Here is a 26,761-nt window from a genome sequence, read left to right as displayed (position 1 = left end):
GCTGAGCCCAAACCAGCTACCCGGGCACCTGCTCCAAGGGCCAGAGCCAGGCCAAGCCCAGACAGCTGGGTACACTCACCGAGTCCCGCCTGGGGCCAGAGCCAGGGCCCGGGGCAGGCAGAGAGGTCTGGCTGATCCTGGGCCGCTGCTTCCTGGGCAGCCAGGGGAGCAGGGCCCAGAGCCGCAGACGGGGCGGCTTGGGATCCTGCTCCATCCGCCCGGCAGGGCCGAGGCACCATGGCAGGAGCAGGCAGCGTCCGGGGCTGCTGCGGAGGTGGTCAGGCCCAAGGCGGATGTGCAGGGTGAAGGCGGGGGCTGGGCCCAGCCCAGGGCCGCCAATCACTCAGGGCCTGTGGTTTCCTAGCTCTCTTACCACGTTCCCTTCCTCTCTCCCCCCCCACCTCCCCATTGCCTGAGGGCTGCCCTCTGGCCCTCCCCCTGCCATCCTCCCTGTGGGCCTGCAGAGGGAAAGCCCCATGCCAACCCAGCTGCTGAGTTGATAGGTACCCAACTGGCAGGGGCGGGCACCCACCGAGTGAAGGCAGTTGAAGGCAGACAGGTGGGAGAGTACACGTGCCCATCAGACAGGGATGGGGAGAAGCCAAAGGACAGAGGCAGAAGAACACACATTCAATGGGCAGAGACAGATGGGGACATGTTCCCAATAAGCGGAGGCAGGAAGGGACTCACACCCAACAGGCAGAAGTGGACAGACCTGTACCCAACACGCAAAGGCAGACGGGGACACAGACCTAACACGCAAAGATAGATGCGGACGTGTACCCAACAGGCAGAGACAGATGGGGATCCAACAGGCAGAGGCAGATGGGGGCTTGCATCCAACAGGTGGAGACAGATGGGGACATGGACTCGACAGGCCAAGACAGAAGGGGACACGACCCAACAGGCACCCAGCACGTGACATGTACCCAACAGGTGAAGACAGGCACTCGTGAAGTGGACACAGAGCCAGGAAGCCAATAGAGGCAGGTGAGCAGCAGACAGAGGCAGCTGGCATCAGCAAGGCCCAAGGGACGGACAGATAACCAGGGCAGACACACAGGCAGGAAAGACACACAGATTCCCAGTCAGACTCTGGCCTTAAGGGCGGAGCTCCGGGTTCTTGCTGGTCTGTCTGGGGCAGGAGGGGACATCACCCGCCAGGCCCCAGCCCTTGGGAGAGCAGTCTGGTACTTGTGGCAGACCCATCCCTGCTTAATTCCATTTCTTTGGGGTTTCCTTCCCATGCCAGGGTCTGAGGGGGGCCCAGGCCTAAGTTGCTGGACTGAGGGGAAACATCTTCTGCGTGCAATCTGATGGCTTTGACTCCATCCAAATATCCCAGCATTGTCATCCCCCATTTCAGGAACAGGAAACTGAGGCTCACAAGGCAGTGACTCACCCATGCCCAAAGTGAACGGGTGGCAGAGACGGCTCGAACCCAAGTTCTTCCCCTGGTTACCACTTGGCCTGCGGTCAACAGGCCTCAAGTGCCAGGAAAGGGTGGGCAGGTAAGTCAGCCAGAGCCACGACCTGCCCTTCCTAGCCCGCCCCCTCCCTCAACCAGGGAGTCTGGGGACTTCCCATTTGAGATCTTGACCCTCGGAGACACAGTCCCATCATCAGGGGACCTGACCGGTCACAAAAGCTGCAGGCACAGAAAGCTGCAGGCTCAACAGGCCCCGGAGTGTAACCCAGTGGGTGGGACAGGCGGAAAGCTTGGCTCAGAGAGGGGCTGGGGGTGGGGGGCAAAGCCGCACAGCAACCCCTGCCCACCCCGCCCTGAGGGCTGAGCTTCCACCTGTCTGTCTGCCTCTGACTGAGAACACTCCCTGGGGACAGAGGCAGTCACCCGGAACCCCCAGGGGACAGAGCCACCCCCAAGCCCATTCCCTGCCCAGAGTCATGGTGACAGACACGACTGGAGGCAGGCCAACCCTCCGCTCACCTTTCTGGGATAGGGGAGTGAGTCTCTCTCACCCCAGGGGAAATCTGCCGGGGTCTGCATGGTGGGGCCCAGGCCGGTGGCAGAGGGCCCAGCTACTCCCCTCACTTCTGCTTTTTCAGCTTTCCTGGCCCAGAAGGCAGGGTCCCTGACCCCTTCCCTCTCACTTCCCCCTCTGCGGGGAGGAGGGACAGAAGATGGGTTAAGCTGCCCTGCTGTGGAGGGGACACTGCGGACCCCAAGACCGTGACTCCCAGGGGTGGGGGCCCAGAGAGACACCCCATCCCTCGTCTCCCCTGATCCTAAGGCAGGGGGACTGGAACATATTCTGATGTCCCAAGGCAACGGGGTGGTGACCGAGTGGCGCCCCACCCCCACAAACATCCTCTGGAGAGATGGGGGGCAGAAGTCAACAAGGCCACCATCTCTGACTGTCCCTGCTCAGAGCACGGGCACTCCTCCTCCTGTAGTGACCCTCCCACGGCTGGGCCCACCCCAACGGCAGCCTGCCGGGCAGGCCCCACCACACCCAGCCCTGCCCAAAGCAGCCTGCCAGCCCAGGGCCCCGGGACAGGCGAGGGGGCAGAGGCCCCCGCACAGACGTCACAGAGGCCTGAGGAGGAAGAGCAGGTAGCCGTGGGGCAGGGGGTGACCAGGCCCAGGCCTTTGCCACATGGCCTCCCCACATCAGTCACACCAGTACCACAGGAACTGACACACACACAGATACCCACAGTCCGATGATCGGAAACCATTTCCACAGACGTCCCCTATGTGGAAACACACCCCCACGCACAGCGAACTTCCCCTTCCAGCCTCACAGGGCCTCCACTAACTGTCTGACGATGGCCTGCTGGGTGTTGTGAAAGAGGCTTCCTGAGACCGAGGCCTCTCATACTCCAGCTTTGTCTGGAGGCTGGGGTGGTGCTGGCACCCCTAAAATTCCCAGCAGCCCCCCTGCCCCCCTTAGAAGCAAAGGAAGACTCTCCAGGGCTAGCAGGGAACAGCAAGGGGCAACAGGAAGGAAGCCCCCTTGGACCTGCCTTTGCCAAAGGGTATGTGCAGGGCCTGTGAGGCCTCTGGTGGCAGGAGTAGGGAGGACAGCACCAGGCCGCACCCCCTTGGTCCCTGCCCCACTCCCCCTACAGACACTTCCTCTTATTTACTTCCGCCCACAAGGCAGCTGGACAGAAGCCCAGAGCCCCTCAGCCTGATCCCTGGCCCCTAGGGTCCCCACCCCGGGCCTCCCTCCAGCAGCTGCAGCCCAAGCCCACCTGCTAATCTCTGGCCCTAACGGACACCAACAGCCCCTCCCCGAGATGCCCCCTCCCGTGGGACAGGTGTCCCCAGATGCATCACCCATCATGCTTCTGGGTGGGTGAGGGGTCCTTAGTTCCCAGGCATCTTTGATGGAGGAGCGATTAGCATGGAGTGATAATGAGAAGTGTGCCTGTTAACTGAGCATTCATTGCATGAAGCCATTCCTTCCTTTTGCTGGTGTGGATTCTGCCAGGCCCTGTGTACTAGCTCCAAGGGAAATACTCTCATCCCATTTCAGAGATGGGGAAACTAAATTCAGAGAGAAAGTGATTTGCTCAAGGCCACATGGCTAGAAAGGCAGAGAGCTCAGAGCAAGATCAATCTGTTTGCTTCCAAAGCCTACACTAAGCATTTCCCTATCCACACCGCTCCCCCCCACCCCCAACAAGGCCTGCCAGCCTGGCTCCCTGCTGGGCATCACTCACAGCTATTGGTCCCTTGCTCTGTCCCCAGGGGAGCCAAACACTAGGAGGCACACATGTTAAGGCAGATTGGACTCTCCAAAATAAATACACAATGACAAAACCCAACTGTCCTGTGACAGAGCTACAGTCGAGGTGCTGGAGGTGTGCAGAGACTGTACCTATCCGCCCAACGGGAGGCCCAAGAAGGCAGGGTCGTCCGGCTGGGCCCTGAAGGTGAACAGGAGTGGGCCAAGCAGAGAGGAGGAAATACACTCCACGGAGAGAGAGAGACCAGCATGGAAAAGAGGCTTGAGGGAAGTCCCCGTTGTGGCTCAGAGGGTTACGAACCCGACTGGTTTCCATAAGGATGAGGGTTCTATCCCTGGCCTCGTTCAGAGGGTTAAGGATCCAGTGCTATGGTGAGCTATGGTGTAGGTTGCAGATGCAGCTTGGATCCCTTGTTGCTGTGGCTGTGGTGTAGGCCGGCAGCTCCTGCTCCAATTCATCCCCTAGCCTGGGACCTTCCATATGCTGCAGGTGCAGCCCTAAAAAGAAAGAAAGAAAGTAAAAAGAGGCTTGATCAGAGTTCCCATGGTGGCTTAGTGGTTAACGAACCTGACAAGGGTCCATGAGGACGCGGGTTCGATCCCTGGCTTCGCTCAGTGGGTTAAGGATCCGGCATTGCTGTGAGCTGTGGTGTAGGTTGTAGATGCAGCTTGGATTCGGTGTTGCTGTGGCTGTGGTGTAGGCCAGTGGTTACAGCTCCAATTTGACCCCTAGCCTGGGAACCTCCATATGCCGCAAGTGCAGCCCTAAAAAGACCAAAAAAAAAAAAAAAAAAAAAAGGCTTGAGGCCAGGGGAGCACAGTAGGAAGTTAAGAATCTTCTACTCACTAGCCGAGTGTTCCCAGGCAAATCCCTCTCCCTGTCTGAGCCTCAGTTCCCTCTTCTGTACAAGAGAGGTCAAAAGTAGATGTTCCACCCTCAAAAGGTGTTTCTAGAAACAAAATGGGCCCCAAAGACAAAGGAACTCCCTGGATTACAAGGACATTCTTACCGCTGCAGGGTCTCCTCTAGGCAGAGGAGGGACAGAACCCACTAGGTCTCAGGTGCTGTGGGGCGGGCTGGCCTGCCCTGGCCAGGCCAAGGGAAGTTCCCCCCAACACCTGAGGCTCCCAAGGCTCCCCAAAGTCCACAGTCACATCCTGCCTGAGTTCCAGCCAGGGGAGCAGGAGGGATCCAGGAGGGATCAGGGTTTCATAAACAGGAAGAGAGGAGGGGAGGGGGGGAGACGCTCAGCTCTCAAAATAGACCTGCAGGCGCTTCAAAGGGGTCCAGCTCCGGAGACAGCCGGGGGAGGGGGCCTGGGGTGCCCAGTCCACCCCCAGGAAGGGAGGGAGGGTGAATGGGATCCCAGCCTGCCCGAGGGCACCAGGTGCGCACGGGGAGCTCTCTCCCTAGACTGAGGTCCTCACCACAGCTGCTAAAGACCCCAAGCCCCCCTTCAGCCTGAAATGGATAATACACGGGCATTAAAGTGCCAATATTCTGCCTCCGATACATATAAATTGTTGGATTCTTCAATTTATACGTATCACATTCCCTCCTCTGTGTGGCCCTGAGGGGTGGACTCTATTCTGCGTTAACAGAAAGAACAGCTGAGCCTCCAAGGGGCAAATCGCTCGCCCCAGGTTAGATGGCAAACAAGGAAGGAGCAGGATTCTGCACTCAGAGCGCCCGCCTCCCAAGTCCCCCCACCCAAGTCAGGCCTCTGCTCCCCCTAGAAGGTCCACTTCTCCCTCCAGCTGCCCAAACCCTGTCTTTCAAGGCCCAGCCAAGCACCAGCTCTGCAGGGAAGGTGGCTGGTACCCCGCAGCCCACCCCAACTCTTCCTCTTCCGCCATGCACAGCAGTGACCGTCCAGTTGGTCCAGGCTCAGCCCTGAATTCAGGTGCCACTGGGTTCCCCGCTCATCTCATCGTGCCCACGAGAGACATGTGGGGAGGTGGTCTCCCTGTCTTGTACGAGGCCTGGCCCAGAACACAGGTTCTACGTGCCCACAGCCTGTTTTCCCCCTGTCGCCACCCTTTCCCCCAACAGTGGCAACTCCCTGAAGGTGTTCATTTGGGGGTCCTCAGTGCCACCGCAGGATGCACTGAAAATGCGACAAAGCAAAAGATGAGCCCACCCACTGCCAGCTCATTCCAGGGCCCAAAGTGACGAGGTCCTATGATGAAGTCCATAGTATCCCCATAGGCTGAGCGCCCCTCAGTGTGCTGAGCCCAGAAGTGGGCCCTGGGATACTATGAAATTCTGAGCAACAGAGAAGGTGAATGAGCAGGTGCTGAGGAATGATGGAACTCAGAATCGTAGAGACCCATTGCTCCTCCTCTTCAGTATTTGTGCCTCCTGGGCTGGGAGGAGTGTGGCCTCTGTGGTCAAGCAAGAACTGATTCCATCACCCACCAGCCACGTGACCCTGGGCCTCAATTCTCTCATCTGCAAAATGGGGAGAGTAAAGATCTCTGCCTCTGGGGGTGCTAGGAGAACCAAACGGGCAAAGCTCCTGGGATGGTGCCATCTCTTCCCTAACGTGGCAGTCGAGACTCTTCCTGCCCCATCCATGTCCAGCCCCGTCTCCCTTCCCACTGCAGCATCTTCTGCTCTAGAGCAGGAAGGAGTCACAGGCTTGAGGGTAAATGTGGGTTGCCAGCCCAAGCAAGTTCCTGCCCTCTCCCGACCAGCCCCTCCAGTTGAGGTGAGAAGCTGCACTCAAAGGTGCAAGCGCCTCTGCAACCCCCAGAACCGCAGCCCCAAGATCTGAACATCCTGGGTCTTCACTGGAGACCTGCCCCACCTTCATTCTCTTCCTAGGCAACCAGGGGCAGTTACTTGGTGGGAGGAGACTCTCCGGACATGGAGATAGGGCTGCACCATATGGCCTGGGGTCCATACCAGTGGCCTGGCCTTTGGTGGCCCAAGGTTGCCACAGCACCAAAAAAAAAGAGGGGGGTGGGAGCCTACTTGTCTCACCTTGCCCTGCCCCAGGAGCTCAGCTCCCTTATCTTAGGAGGCTGAGTCAAGGCAAACATCAGGACCAGCCCTGGGTCTGTCTCAAAGGTCAAGCTTATGGTTTGGTGCACAGGCAGACCCAGGCCAGGAGGGTGTGGCCACTAACAGGCAGTGGAGCTGAGCAACACAGCTGGGCATTCATGCTGCTGGTGCTGAAGTCATTGTGTGCCAGGCAGCTGCCACCTCATTTGTCCTTCACGTCACTCCTATGAGGTAGGTGCCATCATTCCCAATTTATAGCTCAGGAAACTAGACGCAGAAGGAAGAAGAGCTTCTGGTCAAGCGGTGAGGGCAGAGCCAGGACTCGAACTCAGGTCGACTCCATCACCAGAACCCACGTTCCGTCCTGCTGGGCTGCTTCCCAAGCCCCTCCACAGCCAGCAGCTCTGCGACCTCACAGCTCCTCGAGAACTGGGTGCGGTCTTGCCCAATATGATGAGAAGGCCCAGGCCCGGAGGAAACAAGGGACCCACCTCAGGTCACACAACCGTCACCCAGCCCTGGCACTTCTGTCAGCACACAAAACCAGCAGCAGGAGCTAAGGGGCTGAAGGGAGGAGCCCAGGGGAAGCAGAGAGAGCAGAGCTGAAGAGTTGGGCGGTGGGAACCCTGAGAAACGGCCTGTGTGCCACGTGCCAGGCGCTGGGCTCTGGTTCGACCTGAGGCCGCCAGGTTCCCTCCAGCGCCGGGTGCACAGATGATTCCAGGCCCTCGTCAGGCTCAGAGGACCCAAACCTCTCCCATCACCCCTCCGCCCTCTCAATACAGTCCGCCAAACCACCATGAAGATATAATAAACTCTGGAAGTGTCCTGGCCTGGAATATGGGTAGCCTGAGTTCCAGCCTGGAGGCAAACCCTGTCTGGGTCACAGACCCCTCACCCGAGAAACAGGAAGGCTGGAGCAAATAATCTCAATGCACAGGGCTGCCTCGAGGATTAGGTGGGACCAGAGAAGGAAGGCTGAGCTGGGCACAGGGCCTCATGCCCAGGGGGGATGAGGACAGGCCTCCCTCCTCCCCCAGAGCCAAGAGAAAGGTCCCCCACCCCAGACCATCCCTTGCTCCAGTGCCAGCCCTGGCCCTTACCTTGGACGGCTGAAGGCCAGCTTCTTCTCCTGGGGCGTGTCCATTCTGGAAAAGAGAAGGGAGATTGGGAAACACTGCCAGAACCTACTAGAGCGACCCAAATCACAGGCAAACCCTCTATGGCACCCCTGCCCTTGGCTGTTCCCAATAGTTGGGGGCCAGGGGGCGGGGGCTGGAGTTTGGGGTGAGTTCCGCCGACCTCCACTCTCACAGTGAGGGTGCAGGCATCAAGCCTCCTGTACCAGCACCCCGACAAGTCAGGCAGAGGACTCCCAGCATCCCCCACGCAGGCTCTCTGCCTAGAAAACACCTCGTCTCTGAAGGCTCAGCTCAAATGTCACCTGCTCCCAGTGAGAAGGAAAGGACTCCCAGCTCTGCCACAGACACATGGTGTGACTGTACCAACTGACTCCCTCGAGAGGCCTCAGGTTCCCAATCTGTAACATGGTGGTCTTTACAACCCCCTCCCAGTGTTGCAGTGAGGACCGAAGGAGACAAAGTCTGGGAAAGTATCCAGCCCAGAGATGGTGGCTGCTCTGGCCTTGCGGCTCTGGGACCCCGCCCCATCCTCGCAGAACCTGCTCCACTCGGGCCCTTCGATCCTTCATTTCACCACTTATCATAACACGTGGACACGCAACACGCGGGCCTGCCCCTCCTGACAAACGGGGGGTCCTGGGAGGGCAGAGATTAGGGTTTGGTGCTAACAGCTGCTCTCTTCCAAGCCCCTGCCACGTGCCCAGCGCTGGGCTCAGTGCCTCACACCTGGGGCACCATTCCATCCTCATGAGCTGGGAGGAAGGCCCTGGCCTCATCTGGCAGAGGAAGAAACTGAGGCACAGAGGGGCCTAGTGATGGTGGTGAAGTTCACACCACTAGTAAATGAGGATTCAAAATCTTGGGGAGGTCCCGTTGTGGCTCAATGGTAATAAACCTGACTAGTATCCATGAGGACATAGGTTCAAGCCCTGGCCCTGATCAGTGGGTTAAGGATCCGGCGTTGCCATGAGCTGCAGTGCACGGTGCAGATGCGGCTCAGATCTGGTGTTGCTGTGGCTGCAGCGTGGGCCAGCAGCTACAGCTCTGATTCAACTGCTAGCCTGGGAACCTCCATACATTGGGGGTGCAGCCCTAAAAAGGAAAAAAAAAAAAAATCTGGTCTTGTACACCAGGAGGTGTTCAAAAGAGGACTGAGGAAGAGCGCCCACTGCCTGGCCAGGGGAACTACCTGCGGAGAGATCCCTCCAGGCAGTCTGCTTCCCCAGCCCCCACACGTTACCCTTGAGTGGGTATTATCCAGCCCACACCTTTCCTGTGTGTCAGGAGCTGAGTAACCTACCCCATCTGGGCTTTGGGAAGCTAAAAGGGGCAGCCCCCATCCTTCCTGCACGGCAAGAGGGTCGAGAGGCTGGGAGGACCCAGGACTCTGGAGCCAGGGGCTGGGCCCACAGGGCAGCTGCGGCTTTGCTCGGCAGCAGCAGGCACAGCTGTGCTCTGCCCGTTACATAATCTCCCTGTGCCTGGAGCGCCACCCCCCCCCACCACTCCCAAGACATCCTGCCCCCTGAGCCCCTTAATGTCCCTAATCCTCCCCAGGGGCCAGTGTTCTGCAGGCCCCACCACGCACTCACATACACATAAAAGTCATCTCTCAGAGGCCTGGGGAGAACCGGGTAGATAAGGGGGGGTGGCAGGGGGCAGGGGGAGGTGTGATGAATTTGTAGATGGAGTTCCACTTCACCCAGCATTCTCGACTTTTGCCATAATTCCCGAAGATGGTAACAAGAGCCTACGTACCAACCTCCCCTATTCCAAATCCTCACCCTTCCTAAGACTCAACTGTAATTGTTACAGCTGAGTGACTGACTCCCTTGGTCAATCACGCACTCTTTGTTGAGAACCTTCTATGTACCAGGCCCCAAACCCTCCCATGGTTTCCCACTGCCTACAGGATAAAGTCCTAGCTCCATGGTGTTCAAAGCTGTCATCTCCAATTGTCCAATACAGGTGATTAAGAAGGTGGGTACTGGGGAGTTCCCTGATGGTCTAGTGGTTAGGATTCATGGCTTTCACCGCTCTGGCCTGGGTTCAATCCCTAGTCTGGAACTGAGATCCCACATATCAAGCTGCTGCACGTCACGGCCAAAAAAATAAAAAGGTACATCCTCGGAGTTCCCGGCATGGCTCAGTGGTTAACGAATCTGACTAGGAACCATGAGGTTGCTGGTTCGATCCCTGGCCTTGCTCAGTGGGTCTGGCATTGCCGTGAGCTGTGGTGTAGGCTGCAGATGCTGTGGCTCTCGCATAGGCCAAGGCTACAGGTCCAATTAGACCCCTAGCCTGGGAACCTCCATATGCCATGGGTGTGGCCCTAGAAAAGACAAAAAAAAAAAAAAAGTACATCCTGGAATCTGAACTTGCGGGTTCAAATTATGACTCCTGACACCTGCATGACCCTGATGTTACTTCATTTCTCAGCATTTCAGTTTCCTCATCTGTGAAATGGGGATAAAAGTAAAGTACCTCACTGGGTGGCTGTAAGAAGCAAACAAAATAGTGTCTAGGAATTCCCTTTGTGGCTCAGTGGCAATGAACCAGACTAATATCCATGAGGATGCAGGTTCGATCCCTGGCCTCACTCAGTGGGTTAAGGATCTGGCATTGCCACGAGCTGTGCTGTAGGTCACAGATTTATCTTGGATCTGGTGTTGCTGTGGCTCCGGTGTAGGCTGGCAGCTGCAGCTCCAATTCGACCCTTAGCCTGGGAACTTCCATATGCTGCAGGTGCAGCCCTAAAAAAAACAAAAATAAAATAATGTCTATAAAATATATACACCTGGCACGTAACTGGTCCACAAACAATTGCATTATTATCAGGCCCTATTCTGGAGCTAAACTGAACAACCTGAGACTGGGAACAGACCAGCCTGTTTCATATCCCTGAGAATTTGCATGGTGGCCGTTTCCACCAAGAAAACCATTCCTGCCTGGTCACTCCTGTCTTCTTTCAGGACTCAACTCAAAAATCATCTCCTCTGTCCACATGGCCTCAGGTCCTTTCCTCCCTCCTCTGGATCTCACGGCACCAAGCAAACCGCAGATTAACTCAACGCGGAACCCTGGCTTGTTCAGCGGCATCATCTCCCTGGCACCCAGCTCAGGGTCTAGCACATCATCTGTCAAATGAAAGCTCAGCCATGGAGTTCCTGTTGTGGCACAGCGGAAGTGAATCCAACTAGTATCCATGAGGATATGGGTTGGATCCCTGGCCTCGCTCAGTGGGTCAAAGATACAGCGTTGCTGTGAGCTGTGGTGTTCGAAGGCGCAGCTCAGATCCCAAGTTGCTATGGCTGTGGTGTAGGCTGCAGCTCCAGATCCGACCCTTAGCCTGGGAACTTCCGATGCTATGGGTGTAGCCCTAAAAAAAAAAAAAAAAAGCTCAACCCAGCAAAGAGAACAAGGAGGCCAGATCAGGTTCTCTTACTCCCATTTTTCAGACAAGGTTCAGAGAATTGAGGCCTCTGAGTTAGTAAGTGACAAGCATGGGGCCTTGGCCCAGAGTCACATGGCTGCAAGCCTAAATCCCAGATAAGGGAGGGAAGGAGGTGGTGGCTGTGCCCAGAGGTGTGCGCTTGCAGAGCGGTATCCTGGAGGATTTGGGGGACTCCACAGGCCTTGTCTGGCCGCCTCTAGTCCCAGGGTCTCTGGCCTGGGTGCCATCCTCTCGGAACCCCACATCCGTAAGAGCCGATGCACAAGGTCTCTAGAGAGGAATGGGCAGCCCTGGAGAAAGGACCAGGAGTGCAAAGAGGACCACAGCTGAGCTTCCCTCTTAGAGCCAGGGGCCTGGGAAGACAGGGTTCATTACCCCTTCTGGCCTGACCGCCGCACAGATGGTGGAAAGAATGCAGGTCCACAGCGACAAAGACATAAATCTAGCTCTGATCTTGCATCTGTCGCATTACTTCTCTGAGCCTTGGTTTCCTCATCTGTACCTTGAAGGCAGGGCTGTCTTGTTCACTGCTGTACTGTTGCTTGGACTAGTACTACTCACACGACAAGTGCTCAATGGTATTTGTCAAATGAATGAATGAAAGGGAACAATGATACTGACCTTTCAGAATACTGAATGAAGGACCTTGTCTAAAAAGTCTGGTACAGGAAAGGTCCTTTGGCCTCAGAGGATGGAGACCTGCTCTCCTCCCTCTTCCTCTACTGCTCATGGGGCCAGAGGCCGAGGGCCCCCAGACCACTGCGCCCCCTCTGCAGAGGTGAGAGATGGGTTCCAACAAGCATCCTTCCTTCCAACTCAGCAGCTCTGTCTTGGGAAGAGGGGCCAGGGCAGCGTCCAGAGAAGCTGGGCAGCAGATGGACAAAGCCAGCACGTGCCCTACAGGCAGGAAGCAGCCCCAGGAGTTGGGTTCAGAGCCCAGCACTGGCAGCCCTGCACGCTGCTGGAAGCTGGGGGCCGGATGCCAGGGCCGGCTGGCATCCCCAGCCCTCGGCAAAGCCTGGAAGGAAGAGTCTGCCAACATCCGGAGCCTCTCTTGGAGTACCTTCCACCTGGGCCAGCTTGATCCCAGTTCTCCCCTGTCCTTAAAGTCTCCCACCACTTGGTAGAAGACAGCGAGGGACCTGGGTTCCAATTCTGACTCTGACATTAATTCATAGCCCAGTTCACCTCTCTGAGTTCGGTTGTTCCATGTGAAAATGGGGGTAATAATCCCTTCCTTGAAAAGTTGTTCGGAGAATGATTTTATTTGAATAAGGTAACATAGGTGAAGTGGGGTGGGTAGCACATAGTGCAGCTCTGTACACAGTGAGGCTGGGCCTGGGGCCAAGGTTATGGCTTTCAGCAGGGCCAGCGAAGGACCAGGCAGAATCCTCACCCACACTTCCAGGGGGTTTACTCCACCTGGGCCACACCCTGGACAAGGCCCTGCCTCACCAGCAGCCCATTTTCAGCAGCGTCATGGGGAAGGCAGGGCGGTCCGTGTCCCAGGCCTCTGCCAAATGCCCCCGCCAGCCCCTGGCCTGCCTCCTTCCCAGCCAGGAGCCAGCGGCAACGCCTGTACCTGCAGGTCAGGCTGCTATATCACTTACATGTCACCTGGGCTAAGAACAGCGAGGCCCTGTTCTCCAGTGAGAACAGCCCACTCCGCGCCCTGGCTGCCCCATGGCTCCTGTTACCCAAACAATAACACCCTGTCACCTGGCACCTCCATGGAGTGGGGAGGAGGAGAATGGGCAGCAGAACCCAGGGCTCTGCACCCTCTCAGAGCCAGAAAGTAGAGACCAGAACCCAGCCTTGGCCACTGGAGCAATAGTGGCCCAGAGAGGCTAAGGACTGACTGAGGGTCGCACAGCATTCCCAAGGTAGTGCCAAGAAGCTCCTGGAGAAAACACAGCCCCTCCAACCCTAGGAAATAAGCCAGTTTTTCCCTCTCAGAGTTTGGGTGCAGTAGTGCTAAAACTGAGTTGAGTTTCCTGTTTAAACCTGGCCCCTGCCTCAGGATTCCCCAAAGGGAAGCAGGAAGTAGTGCCCTGGACTGGGAATTGAGCTCCTGAGTGTCCGCCTCCCCTGCTAGTGTAACACACGGTATGTTCTCAGCTGAGGTCCCCCCCGGCCTCTCCCAGTCTACCTTCCTCTGAGAGATCTAGGTCGCAGGAGCGTGCCAGGGCAAAGGAATCCACCTCAGAGCAACCCCCCCAGCCCCTTGTGCCCCAGTCGGGGGGCGGGGGTTGGTGCAGTGTGGATAGGGGCTGCAGAGGGCAGTGTTCCTCACCTCAGAGGGTGAGTCAGCGAGAGAACCTCTGAGCTGAGCAGGGCCTGTAAAAACCCTATGGCAGGGATCCCAGAGCAATTTACTCCAAATTGCGCCTTCAGGTTGGTTACCTAATCCTGCCGCGCCCACCCTCCAATAGCCAGTGTCAGCAGTGACCATCCCTTTAAAGGGGCAGCACACCAGGGGTCCTCACTCTGATCTCAATCTGTGGCCCTGAGAGGCAAGGCACTTGGTGGTTGCCTCAGGTAAGTACCAAGGAGGTGTACTCAGCAGGGGCTATGAGCTGAAGCCAGGGGAAAAGCACCTTGGCTCCCAGGCTCACTGAGGTCCCCATACCCCCTCCCCTCCGCATATCCCCATATCTCCTCTGGAAAGGCAGTATCACCTACCTACTTCCCAGAATGAGGCTGAGGAGAAAGTTTTCTCCACCTGCTGGTTCAGGGGCTTGACCTTGACCCTGGAGGTCAAAGAGCACAGGAAGAGCTGGCCTTTTGCAAGTTTGGAGCCTATCATCTCAGAATCCTCAGAGGGCAGGAAGGAGTTGCTTCTGGAAGAGGCTAGGCAGGCAGAGGCCAAACTCCTCAGGGGCCCAACCCTTCTTATTGGGGGGGGGGGGACAAGAAGCAGCGGCAGCCACCAAGGTCCTCCCCCTCTCCAGGAATAGTCGTCACAAGGACTAAGGGCTTTTCCCCATTCTCTTCTCTACAGCCCGGGGCAGGGGACACAGGTGTTCTCTGACCCTAGCCTGGGGCAAAGAAAACCAAGAGTTTCTGCCCCAGACGGGCCGTGTCACCCCAAATTCCACAACTGCCAGGGTCAAAGGGGCAATCCTTCTAGGGTCAGCAGCGGAAAAGCTGGGAGATCTTCCGGTAGGGCGATGCGCGATGTCAAGGAGAAGTGGGGGGTCCTACGACCCTTGTCTCTTGTAGAATCCGAGACATCTGGCAGCCCGGAGCTGGCCGCCTGGGCTAATGAAGGAAACTCCCACACCTCCCGGTACAGGTCCTAGGTGTAGGGAGAGGTAAGGGGAGGCCAGATCTCAGCGCACCGCGGGATCCCCTCTCCACGCTAAGGGATTTCTCGGCACTTGGCGGAACTGTCCCTCGCTCACACACACCCAGGACATAAGGGGGTGGAGCCGGAGAGGGGCCAAGAGATCGGAGGGCACTCGCGTCCTCGCAGGCGCCCGCCAGGCTCCGGCGGCGCCGCGGGCCGCCCCGCCCCTGTAGGGACCCGGGCTCGCCGGCCGCCAGCGCCCTTCTCCCGCCCAGCTCACTCACCTCCGGGTCCAGCGGCACCAGCTCCATGAGCGGCCAGGGCTCCTTGAGCTGAGCGAGAGGCATCGCGCCGCCGCCAGGCCGCCGGAGCTCCACCGGCGGCGCCGGCTGCGCCGCCTCTCGGGTACCAGGGTCCCCGGCTCTGAGCCCTCGTGCCCCCTCGCCCCAGCAGAGACCCCGGCACTCAGGCTGGGCCGTCCACCACAGCCGCCGCCGCGGCACTCGCACTTCGGCTCCCTCCGTCACCCGGCGCCGCCGCGCCCATTGGCTACCTGCGCGGGGGGCGGAGCCAGTAAAGCCACGCCCCAGCCCCCGCGGCGCGGCATTCCCAGCGCAGACCCCCCGCCCCCTCTGCTAGGGGAGTGCTGGCCCCGCCTCCACCGCCAGCCCGGGGTCGGTCTTCTGCTCCGCCCGGGAGAGGTCCGCTTGACTTCTCCCTCTCAGACCTGGTTTCCTCCGCGCTGACCTCTCCAGGGCCACCAATCTCCTCGACTCAGCTCGTTTTGAATTGCTCCTTTTCCCTCCAGCCGCCCTGTTTGCCCTGTTCCCGTCTCCTCCCAACCCCTCCCCCCACACACAGACACACTAAATGACCTGGCCCTGACCCAGGCGGAGGCTGGAAAGGAGCCTGGGCCCTACTGCCCTCATTAGGAGGCCCTAGGACAATCCCCCTTACGGAAGCCGACACTGAGATCCCCTGGGGATCCCAGCGCCCCAACCCCAGGTAAGGTTTCCCCATCATCAGAACCCAGAGTGATGTCTTAATACACAGAATTTCTCCAGAAGCAGGACCAGCTTCTGGCTGATTTGGGCTTGTGCCTCCTCTAAGGAGAGTGGGTACCATGCTCCCAGGATTGACTGACACTGGACTGCCCTTGGAGTAAAAGGCCGGGAGAGAGAGTCTCCCTGGAGAGATTCAGCCTCCACCGAAAGAGGTGCTAGGGGTCCAGGCTTGCTGAGATTTATTCACACGTGGGGGCTTGGAGAGATGGGCTTGTTTTTTTTCATGGGCGAGGAAGAATGGCCATTTACAAAAGCTGTTCTAAAGCAGGACTGTTTCACAGAAGCCTTCTTTCAACCAGGTTTCACCAATGTGTGATTTCCTTGGATCCTCACCACCACCTAGTTTACACATCATAAAACAGTCTCCGAAAGGTATGAGTTACCCAGGGTCACGCAGCAGGTGGGAACAGATTAGGATTTTTAAAAATCAAAGTGCTTGAGAATTTCTCCTAAATTAAGATGCTCCCATGGAGTTCCCATGGTGGCACAGTGGTTAACAAAACCGACAAGGAACCATGATGTTGTGGGTTCAATCCTGGCCTTGCTCAGTGGGTTAAGGATCCCACGTTGCCATGAGCTGTGGTGTAGCTTGCAGACACGGCTCAGACCCCACGTTGCTGTGGTTCTGGCTTAGGCTGGTGGCTACAGCTCCGATTAGGCCCCTAGCCTGGGAACCTCCATATGCCGTGGGTGCGGCCCTAGAAAAGACAAAAATAAAAATAAAAAATAGATGCTGTGGATATAGCAATGAACAAAAGAAAGTCCCTCTTCTCATGGAGTTTACATTCAGTCTAGTGTGATTAGATAAATAATTATAGCTAACATTAACATAGTACTTACTGTGGACCAGGATGTTCTAAGCACTTTACCTGCAACTCAATCTTCACAACCACCTTATGAGGTAGGTACTACTACTATCTCCAGTGTACAGATGAGGAAATGAGTAGAGAGAGTTAAGCATCTCATTTTCTGGGTCCCCCCAAGGTCGCACAACTGGAAAATGGCAGAGCTGAAAGACAGTCCTGGCAGACCGGGCCCAGAGTTCATTCTCTTGTTCACTCTATTACCTCCCTGATGAGGGCTAAACCAGAGGCAGCCTGGGCCAGAGTTGGCAGCTGTTATTAACATTAGCTTTAGGATAACCTCGTTCAGTTGCCTAGAGCCAGTTTGCGATGCCCCAACCCCTCTGCTCAGGGCTAGCATTGTAATATTTGGGCACATTTAGGCAAAAAATTATTGTTGTTTGTCTGAATTCAAATTTATCTGGGTATCCTATTGATTTGCTAAATCTAGTCATCCTCAGGGCTCAGAACAGATCTCACGCAGGTGCCAAATATCTGGCTGCAAGCTGGGTTTAAGTTAAACTTGGAAGAGACATTGAAACCTAGAGAATGAGGGCAAAGGACTGGGTGAGGGGAATGTGGTGGGTGGGTGGGAGTGGCACAGGTGAGGCGAAAACTGGAGGGATTCTTCCTTCAGTCTGCCCCCTTCTGGGGCTCCTGGCCCTCCTCTTTCCCCCTTCTTATAGGAAAGGATTCCCTACCAAGTGCAGCATCTCAATTTAAGGATCCAGCAGTGATGGTGCTTTCTGATGAATGTCTCACATCCGGCATCCTCTCTCCCAAAGGTACTGGAGAGGCAGCGGGGCAAGCTGGAAAACGGGGAGCCCAGAGGACACCTGGGCCTTGCCTGGGGAGCTTGGGCAGGTAGCTTGCCCATCTTTGTTGTAGGGATGCTGCAGTCACTCAGCAGAGAGCTAGAGACCAATCCATTAGCCTACAGAGTGCCGATCCTGCTGCAGCCTCTGCGCACAGTTTTCTACAATTCTCTCTAGGCTCTGGCCACACTGGATTTCCTTCAGTTCTACTGCCACTGGGCCTTGCTCCTTGGTTTTTTTTCTTTGTGGTGGTGGTGGTTTTTGTTTTTTGTTTTTTTCTTTGCCTTTTAGGGCCACACTCAGGCATATGGAGGTTCCCAAGTCAGGGGTTGAATCGGAGCTGTAGTCACTGGCCTACGCCACAGCCACACCAATGCGGGTCCAAGCCGCATCTGCAAACTACACCACAGCTCACGGCAGCATAGGATCCTTAACCCATGAGCAAAGCCAGGGATCAAACCTGTGTCTTCATGGATGCTAGTCAGATTCATTTCTGCTGAGCCACGAGGGGAACTCTGCTCCTTGTTCTTGAAACTGTCTTCTATCTTCCTCTAGCCGGCTTCTCTCCACAGTCACTTCCTCCAGGACATGTTCCCTTACCTCCGAGTCATACACACTCATGGCAATGGGCACTTCTCCTTAGCTCCCCTGTAGGTGAACTTTGACATTTGTTTTGTGGGGGTTTTTTAAATTTTATTTATTTATTTATTTTTTTGCCTTTTCTAGGGCCGCTCCCGTGGCATATGAAGGTTCCCAGGCTAGGGGTCCAATCGGAGCAATAGCTGCTGGTCTTCGCCACAGCCACAGCAACTCAGGATCTGAGCCACATATGCGACCTACACCACAGCTCACGGCAACGCCAGATCCTTAACCCACTGAGCAAGGCCAAGGATTGAACCCGCAACCTCATGGTTCCTAGTCAGATTCGTTTCCACTGCACCATGATGGGAACTCCTTTTTTTTTTTTTTTTTTTGTAATGTTTAAAATTAAAAAGAATTCTTATGGTTGATTTACAATGTTCTCTCAATTTCTGCTGTACAGCAAAGTGACCTGTGTGTGTGTGTGTATATATATATATTATATATATACATATACACATATATATGTATATGTGTGTGTGTGTATATATATATATATATATATATATATATATATATATATATCCCCTTTTTCCTCACATTATCCTCCATCATGTTCCATCACAAGTGATTGGATATAGTTCCCTGTGCTATACAGCAGGATCTCATTGCTTATCCACTCCAAATGCAATAGTTTGCATCTACTAACCCCAAACCCCCAGTTCATCCCATTCCTTCCCCCTTGGCAACCACAAGTCTGTTCTCCATGTCCATGAATTTGTTTCGTTTCTGTAGATAGGTTCATTTGTGCCATATGTTAGATTCCAGATATAAAAGTGATATTGTATGGTGTTTGCCTTTCTCTTTCTGACTTACTTCACTTAGTATGAGAATCTCTAGTTCCTTCCATGTTGCTGAAAATGACATTATCTCGTTCTTTTTATGGCTGAGTAGTATTCCATTGTGTATATATACCACATCTTCTTAATCCATTCATCTATCGATGGACATTTAGGTTGTTTCCATGTCTTGGCTATTGTGAATAGTGCTGCAATGAACATACGGGTGCATGTATCTTTTTGAATGAAAATTTTGTCCAGATGTATAGTCAGGAGTGGGATTGCTATATTTGGTTTTCTGAGGTACTTCTATACTGTTTTCCATAGTGGTTGTACCAATTTATATTCCCACCAACAGTGTAGGAGGGTCCCCTCTTCTACACACCCTCTCCAACATTTGTTATTTGTAGACATTAATGATGGCCATTCTAACCAGTGTGAGGTGGTATATCATTGTAGTTTTGGTTTGCATTTCTCTAATAATTAGTGATGTTGAGCATTTTTTCATGTGCCTGTTGGCCATCTGTATGTCTTCTTTGGAGAAATATTTATTCAGGTCGTCTGCCCATTTTTCATTTGGCTTGTTTGTTTTTTTGCTGTCAAGTTGTATGAGTTGTTTGCATATTTTTGAGATTAAGCCCTTGTTGGTTGCATTGTTTGCAAATATTTTCTCTCATACCATATGTTGTCTTTTTTTTTTTATGGTTTCTTTTGCTATGCAGGAGTTCCCATCATGGCTCAGCAGTTATTGAAGCCGACTTGTATCATAAGGATGAGGGTTCAATCCCTGGCCTCGCTCAGTGGGTTAAGGATCCAGCATTGCCGTGAGCTGTGATGTAGGCTGGCTAGGATCTCATGTGGCTGTGGCATAGGCTGGAGGCTGCAGCTCCGATTGGACCTCTAGCCTGGGAACCTCCATGTGCCACGGGTGTGCCCCTAAAAAGACAAAAAAAAAAAAAAAAAGAAAGAAAAGAAAAGCCTTTTGCTGTGCAAAAACTTATAAGATTGGAATTCCCACCGTGGCTCAGTGGTTAATGAATCTGACTAGGAACCATGAGGTTGCAGATTCAATTCCTGGCCTCGCTCAGTGGGTTGAGGATCCGGCATTGCTGTGATCTGTGGTATAGGTCACAGACGTGGCTCGGATCTGGTGTTGCTATGGCTCTGGCATAGGCCAGCGGCTACAGCTCTAATTAGACTCCTAGCCTGGGAATCTCCATATGCTGCAGGTGCGGCCCCAGAATAGACCAAAAAAAAAAAAAAAAAGAAAAAAAGAAAAGCTTATAAGATTGCTTAGGTCTCATTGGTTAATTTTTGTTTTCATTTCTATCACCTTAGGAGACTGACCTAAGAAAACATTTGTATGATGTCAGAGAATGTTTTGCCTATGTTCTCGTCTAGGAGTTTTATGTGCCTTTGTCTTATGTTTTAAGTCTTTAAGCCATTTTAAGTTTATTTTTGTGCATAGTATGAGGGTGTGTTCTAGTTTCATTGATTTACATGCAGCTGTCCAGTTTTCCCAGCACCACTTGCTGAAGAGACTGTCTTTTCCCCATTTTATATTCTGGCCTCCTTTGTTGAAGATTAATTGGCCATAGGTGCCTGGGTTTATCTCTGGTTCTCTTCTCTGTTCCATTAGACTGTATGTCTTTTTTTTACCTGTACCACACTGTCTTGATTATTGTAGCTTTGTAATATTGTCTGAAGTCTGGGAGAGCTATGCCTCCTGCTTGGTTTTTATTACTCAGGATTGCTTTGGCAATTCTGGGTCTTTTAAGATTCCATATAAATTTTTGGATTGTTTGTTCCAGTTTCTGAAAAATGTCATAGGTAGTTTGATAGGGATTGCATTACATCTGTAGATTGCTTTGGGTAGTATGGCCTACATTTGCTTTTTGTTTGTTTGTTTTGCCTTCTTGGGGCCACACCTAAGGCATATGGAGGTTCCCAGGCTAGGGGTCAAATCAGAGCTGTAGCTGCTGGCCTATGTATGCCACAGCCACACAGCAACACAGCCATGGCAACACAGGATCCAAGTCACACGAGTGACCAGCACCACAGTTCATGGCAACACCAGATCCTTAACCCACTGAGCAAGGCCAGGGATCAAACCCTCGTCCTCATGGATGCTAGTCGGATTCTTTAACTGCTGAACCACGATGGGAATTTATTTTGTGATTACTTGATTAACATCTGGCTAATCAGACAGTAAGCTGTGAGAGGGCAGCAATCAGTCTTCTTGGCTCTTCACTGTTTTCCCGGCACCTGACACACTGCCTGGCACATAGCAGATGCTCTAAGAGGCTAAGTGATGTGTCCAACATCATGTAGCTACAAAAGAGTAAACCTAGGACTCAGACCCAGGCAGGCTAATGAAATGCTACATTTTGAGTCCTGTATAAATGCTAACTATTATTATTATTAATAATGGGATGAAAACAGACTGTTCTGGGCAGTCATCTCAGGTGCTTGTTAAATGAATGAGTCATACGTATGAAAGAGCTCCGCTGGACACAAGTGAACTTCTTATTCCGTAGCCTGTGGAAAAGGTTGTTCTGGCCTGGAGCAGGGGCTGAACTGACAGGGGCTGAGCACTGGGTTTTAGATTCCTCTACCACAGCCTGGGCATGTGCTTGCTCTATGTTCAAGAGCACAGGTTCCGGATGGGCCCTGCCCCAGGAAGAAAGTCTGTCATTATTCTTTCTTGACCTTTCAGTAGAAGAGGGTCTTGACACAGGTGTCTCCTGGCAGCAGGTGGAACAGCATGAAGGGAACAACCATAAAGATAGTTACCTTTATTTTAACAAGTGATTATGCCCGAACTTGGCTCAGCAATTTTTTTTTTTTTTTGGCTTTTTGCCTTTTCTAGGGCTTCTCCCACAACATATGAAGGTTCCCAGGCTAGGGGTTGAATTGGAGCTGTAGCCACCGGCCTACACCACAGTCACAGCAACAAGGGATCTGAGCCGCATCTGCGACCTGCACCACAGCTCACGGCAACGCCGGATCCGTAACCCACTGAGCAAGGCCGGGGATGGAACCCGAAACCTCATAGTTCCTAGTCGGATTCATTAACCACTGAGCCACAATGGGAACTCCTGGCTCAGCATTTAAATCCTGCTCATCATCAACTACGACAGCTTATTGAGAACGATGTGACCTGCCTGGGACTGAGTGTTTTAGAGTCAAGAGCTCATCAAATCACTCCAACACCACCTTGAGACAGAAATTATTGTCCCCATTTTCCAGATGAGAAAATGGAGGCTCCGAGAGTGCTGGGATTACTTGTGGTCCCACAGCTAGTATTACAGCTGGGCTGGGAACCCAGTTCTCTTGCATTCAAAAGCCAATGGTTTGGGAGTTCCCATCATGGCTCAGTGGTTAATGAACCCGACTAGTATCCATGAGGATGCAGGTTTGATCCCTGGTCTTGCTCAGTGGGTTAAGGATCTGGTGTAGCCATGAGCTGTGGTATAGGTGGCAGACGTGGCTCTGATCTGGCATTGCTGCAGCTGTGGCTGTGGCCAGCAGCTACAGCTCCAGTTCGACCCCTAGCCTAGGAACTTCCATATGCTGCAGATATGGCCCTAAAAAGCAAAAAATAAAAATAAATTTTAAAAAAAAGCCAGTGGTCTTTATCATCTCACTACACTGCCAGCCCAGAAGGGGGTTGGGGGTACTGGGTGTGCAGAGGTGGGTAGTGGTGAACAAGGGAGGGCTGGAGTCTCTTGTCTGCCTCGTCCAGGTCTGAGGTGTGGGGGTGCTTGCAACCCTCCTGCAGCTCCCCCATCACACTGCAAACAAAATCCAAGGATTTGCTGGGCTGGCAAAGCCCCGGAGGATGCTGACCCCTGCTCCCCGGGCCCCTCCTCTCCTACCACTCATGACCACTCATGCACTCCCTGCCCCCTGCCACCAGGCTTGCTGTCTGCTCACTGACATGCCAGGATAAGCTCCCACCTCAGGCTTTGCTCCTGCCGTGCCCTCCACCTGGAAGGTTCTCTCTCCAGCTCTCAGGGTTCACTCCCTGACTTCATTCATATCTCTGCTCAAATGTCACCCTTTCAGAAAGGACTGACTAAGATAGCTCCCCACTGATGGAATTACCTTATATTTTCTTTTGTCATGGTATGCCTCCCTATCCGGAATTATACTGTCTATCTGCTTGGTTATTGTTTGTTTCTCGCACTAGAACAAAGCTCCATGAAGGGGGAATTGTCCGTTTCATTTACTGCTGTATCGCTAACAAGCCCTCGAAATATGCTTGTGAATAGAGCCACACCAACCTGGGCTCTAATCCTGGCTCTGCCACTTCGAAACTGTGTGACTCTGAGCATTTCCGTTAACCCTCCTGAGCCACAGTTTCCACATCTGTCAACTAGGAGTGGTTATGAGTATTAAGTGAGATCAGGCTACAAAATACCTGTGTGGTGCCTGGCACTTCGTAAGTGCTCATTAGAAATGGTAGGTAACAGGAGTTCTCTGGTGGCTCAGCAGGTTAAAGATCTGGCATTGTCAGTGCTGTGGCTCTGGTCATTGCTGTGCTGTGGGTTCGATCCCAGGCCTGGGAACTTAAAAAAAAGGAGTTCCCGTCGTGCTCGGCAGTAACGAGCCCAACTAGGATCCGTGAGGACTCGGGTTTGATCCCTGGCCTCGCTCAGTGGGTTAAGGATCTGGCACTGCCATGAACTGTGGTGTAGGCGACAGACATGGCTTGGATTCTGCGTTGTATTGGCTGTGGCGTAGGCCAGCAGGTGTAGCTCCTATTCCACCCCTAGCCTGGGAACTTCCATATGGCAAAGGTGCAGCTGCAAAAAGAAAGGAAGGAAGGAAGGAAGAAAGGAAAGACTTTGGATGCTGGGGTGGGGGGGGAGTGAGTGAAGCCAAAGATAGAGAAGAGGAGAAATGGGAGCATCCAGATGAAACAGTGCCAGAGCTACCGGATAATTGGCCAGTGGGTTCCTCCACTGACCTGGAGGCTGGGGGTGAGGCAGAAGCGTGTCGCTGCTGGTTAGAGAGGGTGGGAGCTGGCAGTAGAGGGGGCTACAGTAGCAGCAAGAGATGGGAGTGGAATTGGAGGTGGAGGGGCAGAAGCGGAAGCAGTTGGTCATCAAGATACTTATGGACACCAGCTGTGTGCCAGGCACTGCTTTGGACCCTGGGGACACAGCAGAGGAATACACAGAGAGGGTCTCTGCCTTCTAGAGTAGGAGTGGGTAAACGATCAACGGCCAAATCTGGACTCTTTTTATGTGCCTGTGAGCTAAGAGTGGTTTTTACATCTTTAAAAGTTTTAAAAAATCAAAAGACTATTTCATAACATGCAAAAATTATATGAAATTCAGATTTCAGTATCCATAAATAAAGTTTTATTGGAGCACAGCCACGCTCCGTTTACGTATGGTCTAGGGCTGTTTTCACACTACAACAGCAGAGTTGAGTATTTGCTACAGAGACCATATGGCCGAGAAAGCCTAAAATGTTTACGAGCTGGCTCTTCAGAAAAAAGTTTGTCAACCCCTGCTCTAGGGACTTACATTCTCTTCGGAGAAATAGTTAAATAAGCAGGTAAGCTAATTTCAGAGTGTTGAGCCAGCTGGCATCAGCATTTCCTCACACCCTGCTTCTGCCTCAACCACCTTTCCCTGGAAGGGAAGTACTCCATCCAGCAGGCCTGTAATATAGCAGCAGAGAAGCGGGGGTCATTGTGATCAGCCCCTTGCTTCCAAGCCAAGAGGATCAAGCCTTTTCCTAGAAGGAAAAGGTCACTGTCCATAATTTGCACAGTGCAGCACCCACTGGATCCCTGTCCCCTATCCCAGATCCTCAATCCAGGAACAATGTCTGAATGACTTCAGAGGAAAATCATCAGCTTTGTCATCAAGGCCTGCCACCTGTGTGCCTGCCACCTGCATGCAGTCTTTATAAAAAGTCTTCTTCCACACTGCCTCATGGAGCCCTTACGGGGAAAGGCATGGGGTTATTGTATCCATTTCGCAGATGAGGAGACTGAGACTTGGAAAAATGACCTGAGTTACCCAAGATCATTAACTTGAAATAGCTTGCAGAGCCAGAATTAGAAAGTCGTTCACTGTCAGCTTTGGAAGGGCCTTTGAGACTGTCTTAGCCAGAGAGAAAACTGATGGCCTGAGGCAGAGGTGAATCAGGTAAGGGTGGCAGCGAGTCCTCCATGTGCAAGAAATAAGGAATGCATTGTCCTGAGAGAAGTTTAAAACACTAATGAAACTGGGTGGGTCTGCTTTTATTATCACCATGCCCTGGCAATTCTACACAACTTTGGTAATAAAATCCTCCCTCCTGGAGTTCCCGTTGTGGTGCAGCAGAAGATCCAACTAGGGACCATGAGATTGCAGGTTCAATCCCTGGCCTCGCTCAGTGGGTTAAGGATCTGGTGTTGCTGTGAGCTGTGGTATAGGTCGAAGATGCTGCTCAGATCTGGCGTTGCTGTGGCTGTGGCATAGGCCAATGACTATAGCTCTGATTCAGCCCCTAGCCTGGAACCTCCATATGCTGCAGGTGCAGCCCTGAAGAGCAGGAAAAAAAAAAAAATCTTCCCTCCTGAAGAGATTTTCTTGGTCTAAGTTGGTCTAAGTTCTAAATAATTGCTGTGATTATTGTGAGTTTTAAGAATATTTGTATGCTTCAAAATAGTACATTTTAATCACCTAACCTTTAATAAATAGTATATTCTACATGGAAGCTAATTTGAAGAACATCCCGTTACACAACTGGCCCCAATGTATACCCTCAGTGTGAGGGTTCACAGCAGGTCAGCGTCACTGGCGGTCATATCGGAAGCATTCATGTCCCCATCTCCTTGCATTTAAACAAGAGGTTTGAGGAGTTCCCTGGTGCTGCAGTGGGTTAAGGATCCAGAGTTGCCACTGCTGTGGCTCCAGTTGCTGCTGTGGCATGGGTTCGATCCCTGGCCCACAGAACTTCTGCATACTGTGGGCATGGCCAAAAATAAAAATAAAAAATAAAATTAAACAGTAGATTTGAAATCAACAATGATAGCACAGTGATTATAAAAACAAAGAAAAAAAACTGACTTACTGTAGTTCTGTCATTCTTGGTGCAACTTAGTCTCTGAACCCTAGAAGTTTGCCTCTTTTGGAGGGATTTCTTTATGTGTGTGTCTAAGTTCCTTTTTGGAAAAAAAAAAAAACAACCCAAATCCAAAAAACATTTATGCAGCTAAAATCTAATAATCTATTACTTTTTTCCTCTTTTTTAATTTTTATTTTATTAAAAAAATTATTGATCTGAGTGCATGTATGAAGTTCATTAAAAGCAAATTTTCACAGTCTGTGTTGCTTTTCTGCCATTATTATTATTTGTTTTATTTCATGATAACTATTGATGATAGTTCTGTCATGTTGAGGTAAAAAAAATGATCTGGGAGTTCCCACAGTGGTGCAGTGGGTGAATGATCCAGCTTGTGTCTGTGGAGGTGCCAGTCCCCCGTGGGGTATAGTGGGTTAAGGATAGGTTGCGTTGCTGCCGCTGTGGCATAGGTCACAACTCTGGCTCAGATTTGATCCCTGGCCCAGGAAGCTCCACGTGCCACTAGTGTTGCTGAAAAAGAAAAAATAACTCTTCGGGATGTCAAATACTCAAATACACCATTGGCCTAAAGACTGAATAGGGGGAGTACCCGTTGTGGTGCAGCAGAAACGAATCTGACTAGTATCCATGAGGATGTGGGTTCAATCCCTGGTCTCGCTCAATGGGTTAAGGATCCAGCATTGCCGTGAGCTGTGGTGTAGTTTGCAGACATGGCTCAGATCCTGAGTTGCTGTGGCTGTGGTGTAGGCCTGCAGCCACAGCTTCAATTTGACCCCTAGCCTGGGAACCTCTATATGCTGTGGGTGTGGCCCTAAAAAGGCAAAAAAAGAATAAAGACAGGATCCTACAGACCCAGGATTAGGGTGAAGTCAGTGAGGCCAAGTCACGCAAGTTTAAGGCCAGATCCTGTCTTTACTTAAAATGT

The 26,761-nt window shown here is 52.9% G+C and overlaps 1 protein-coding gene across 5 annotated transcripts in view; it reads right to left on the bottom strand.

Moving 5' to 3' along the window:
• The window catches only part of RPS6KA1 (ribosomal protein S6 kinase A1), a 42,128-nt gene extending 27,015 nt beyond the window's left edge, over nucleotides 1–15,113 (bottom strand). For 2 of the 5 annotated variants that reach the window (XM_084958318.1, XM_084958319.1), the window contains exons 1-2: nucleotides 14,893–15,113; nucleotides 7,827–7,871 (exon numbers count right to left, since the gene is read on the bottom strand). Coding sequence is in view for 3 of the 5 variants with exons in the window: in XM_021093348.2 (XP_020949007.1) it covers nucleotides 80–214 (135 nt within the window). In the remaining 2 variants the exon portion in view is untranslated. 5 annotated transcript variants of the gene reach the window in all.
• Nucleotides 15,114–26,761: the final 11,648 nt, after the last annotated feature.

This window comes from Sus scrofa, chromosome 6 (assembly GCF_054392235.1).
Source record: "Sus scrofa isolate SSC_HxYL_T2T_F1_AM1 chromosome 6, Sscrofa_HxYL_maternal_Yorkshire_Landrace_v2.0, whole genome shotgun sequence".
NCBI classification, from domain to species: domain Eukaryota; kingdom Metazoa; phylum Chordata; class Mammalia; order Artiodactyla; family Suidae; genus Sus; species Sus scrofa.
The sequence above is the reverse complement of the archived record's forward strand: the minus strand, read 5'-3'. Positions and strand labels throughout refer to the sequence as shown.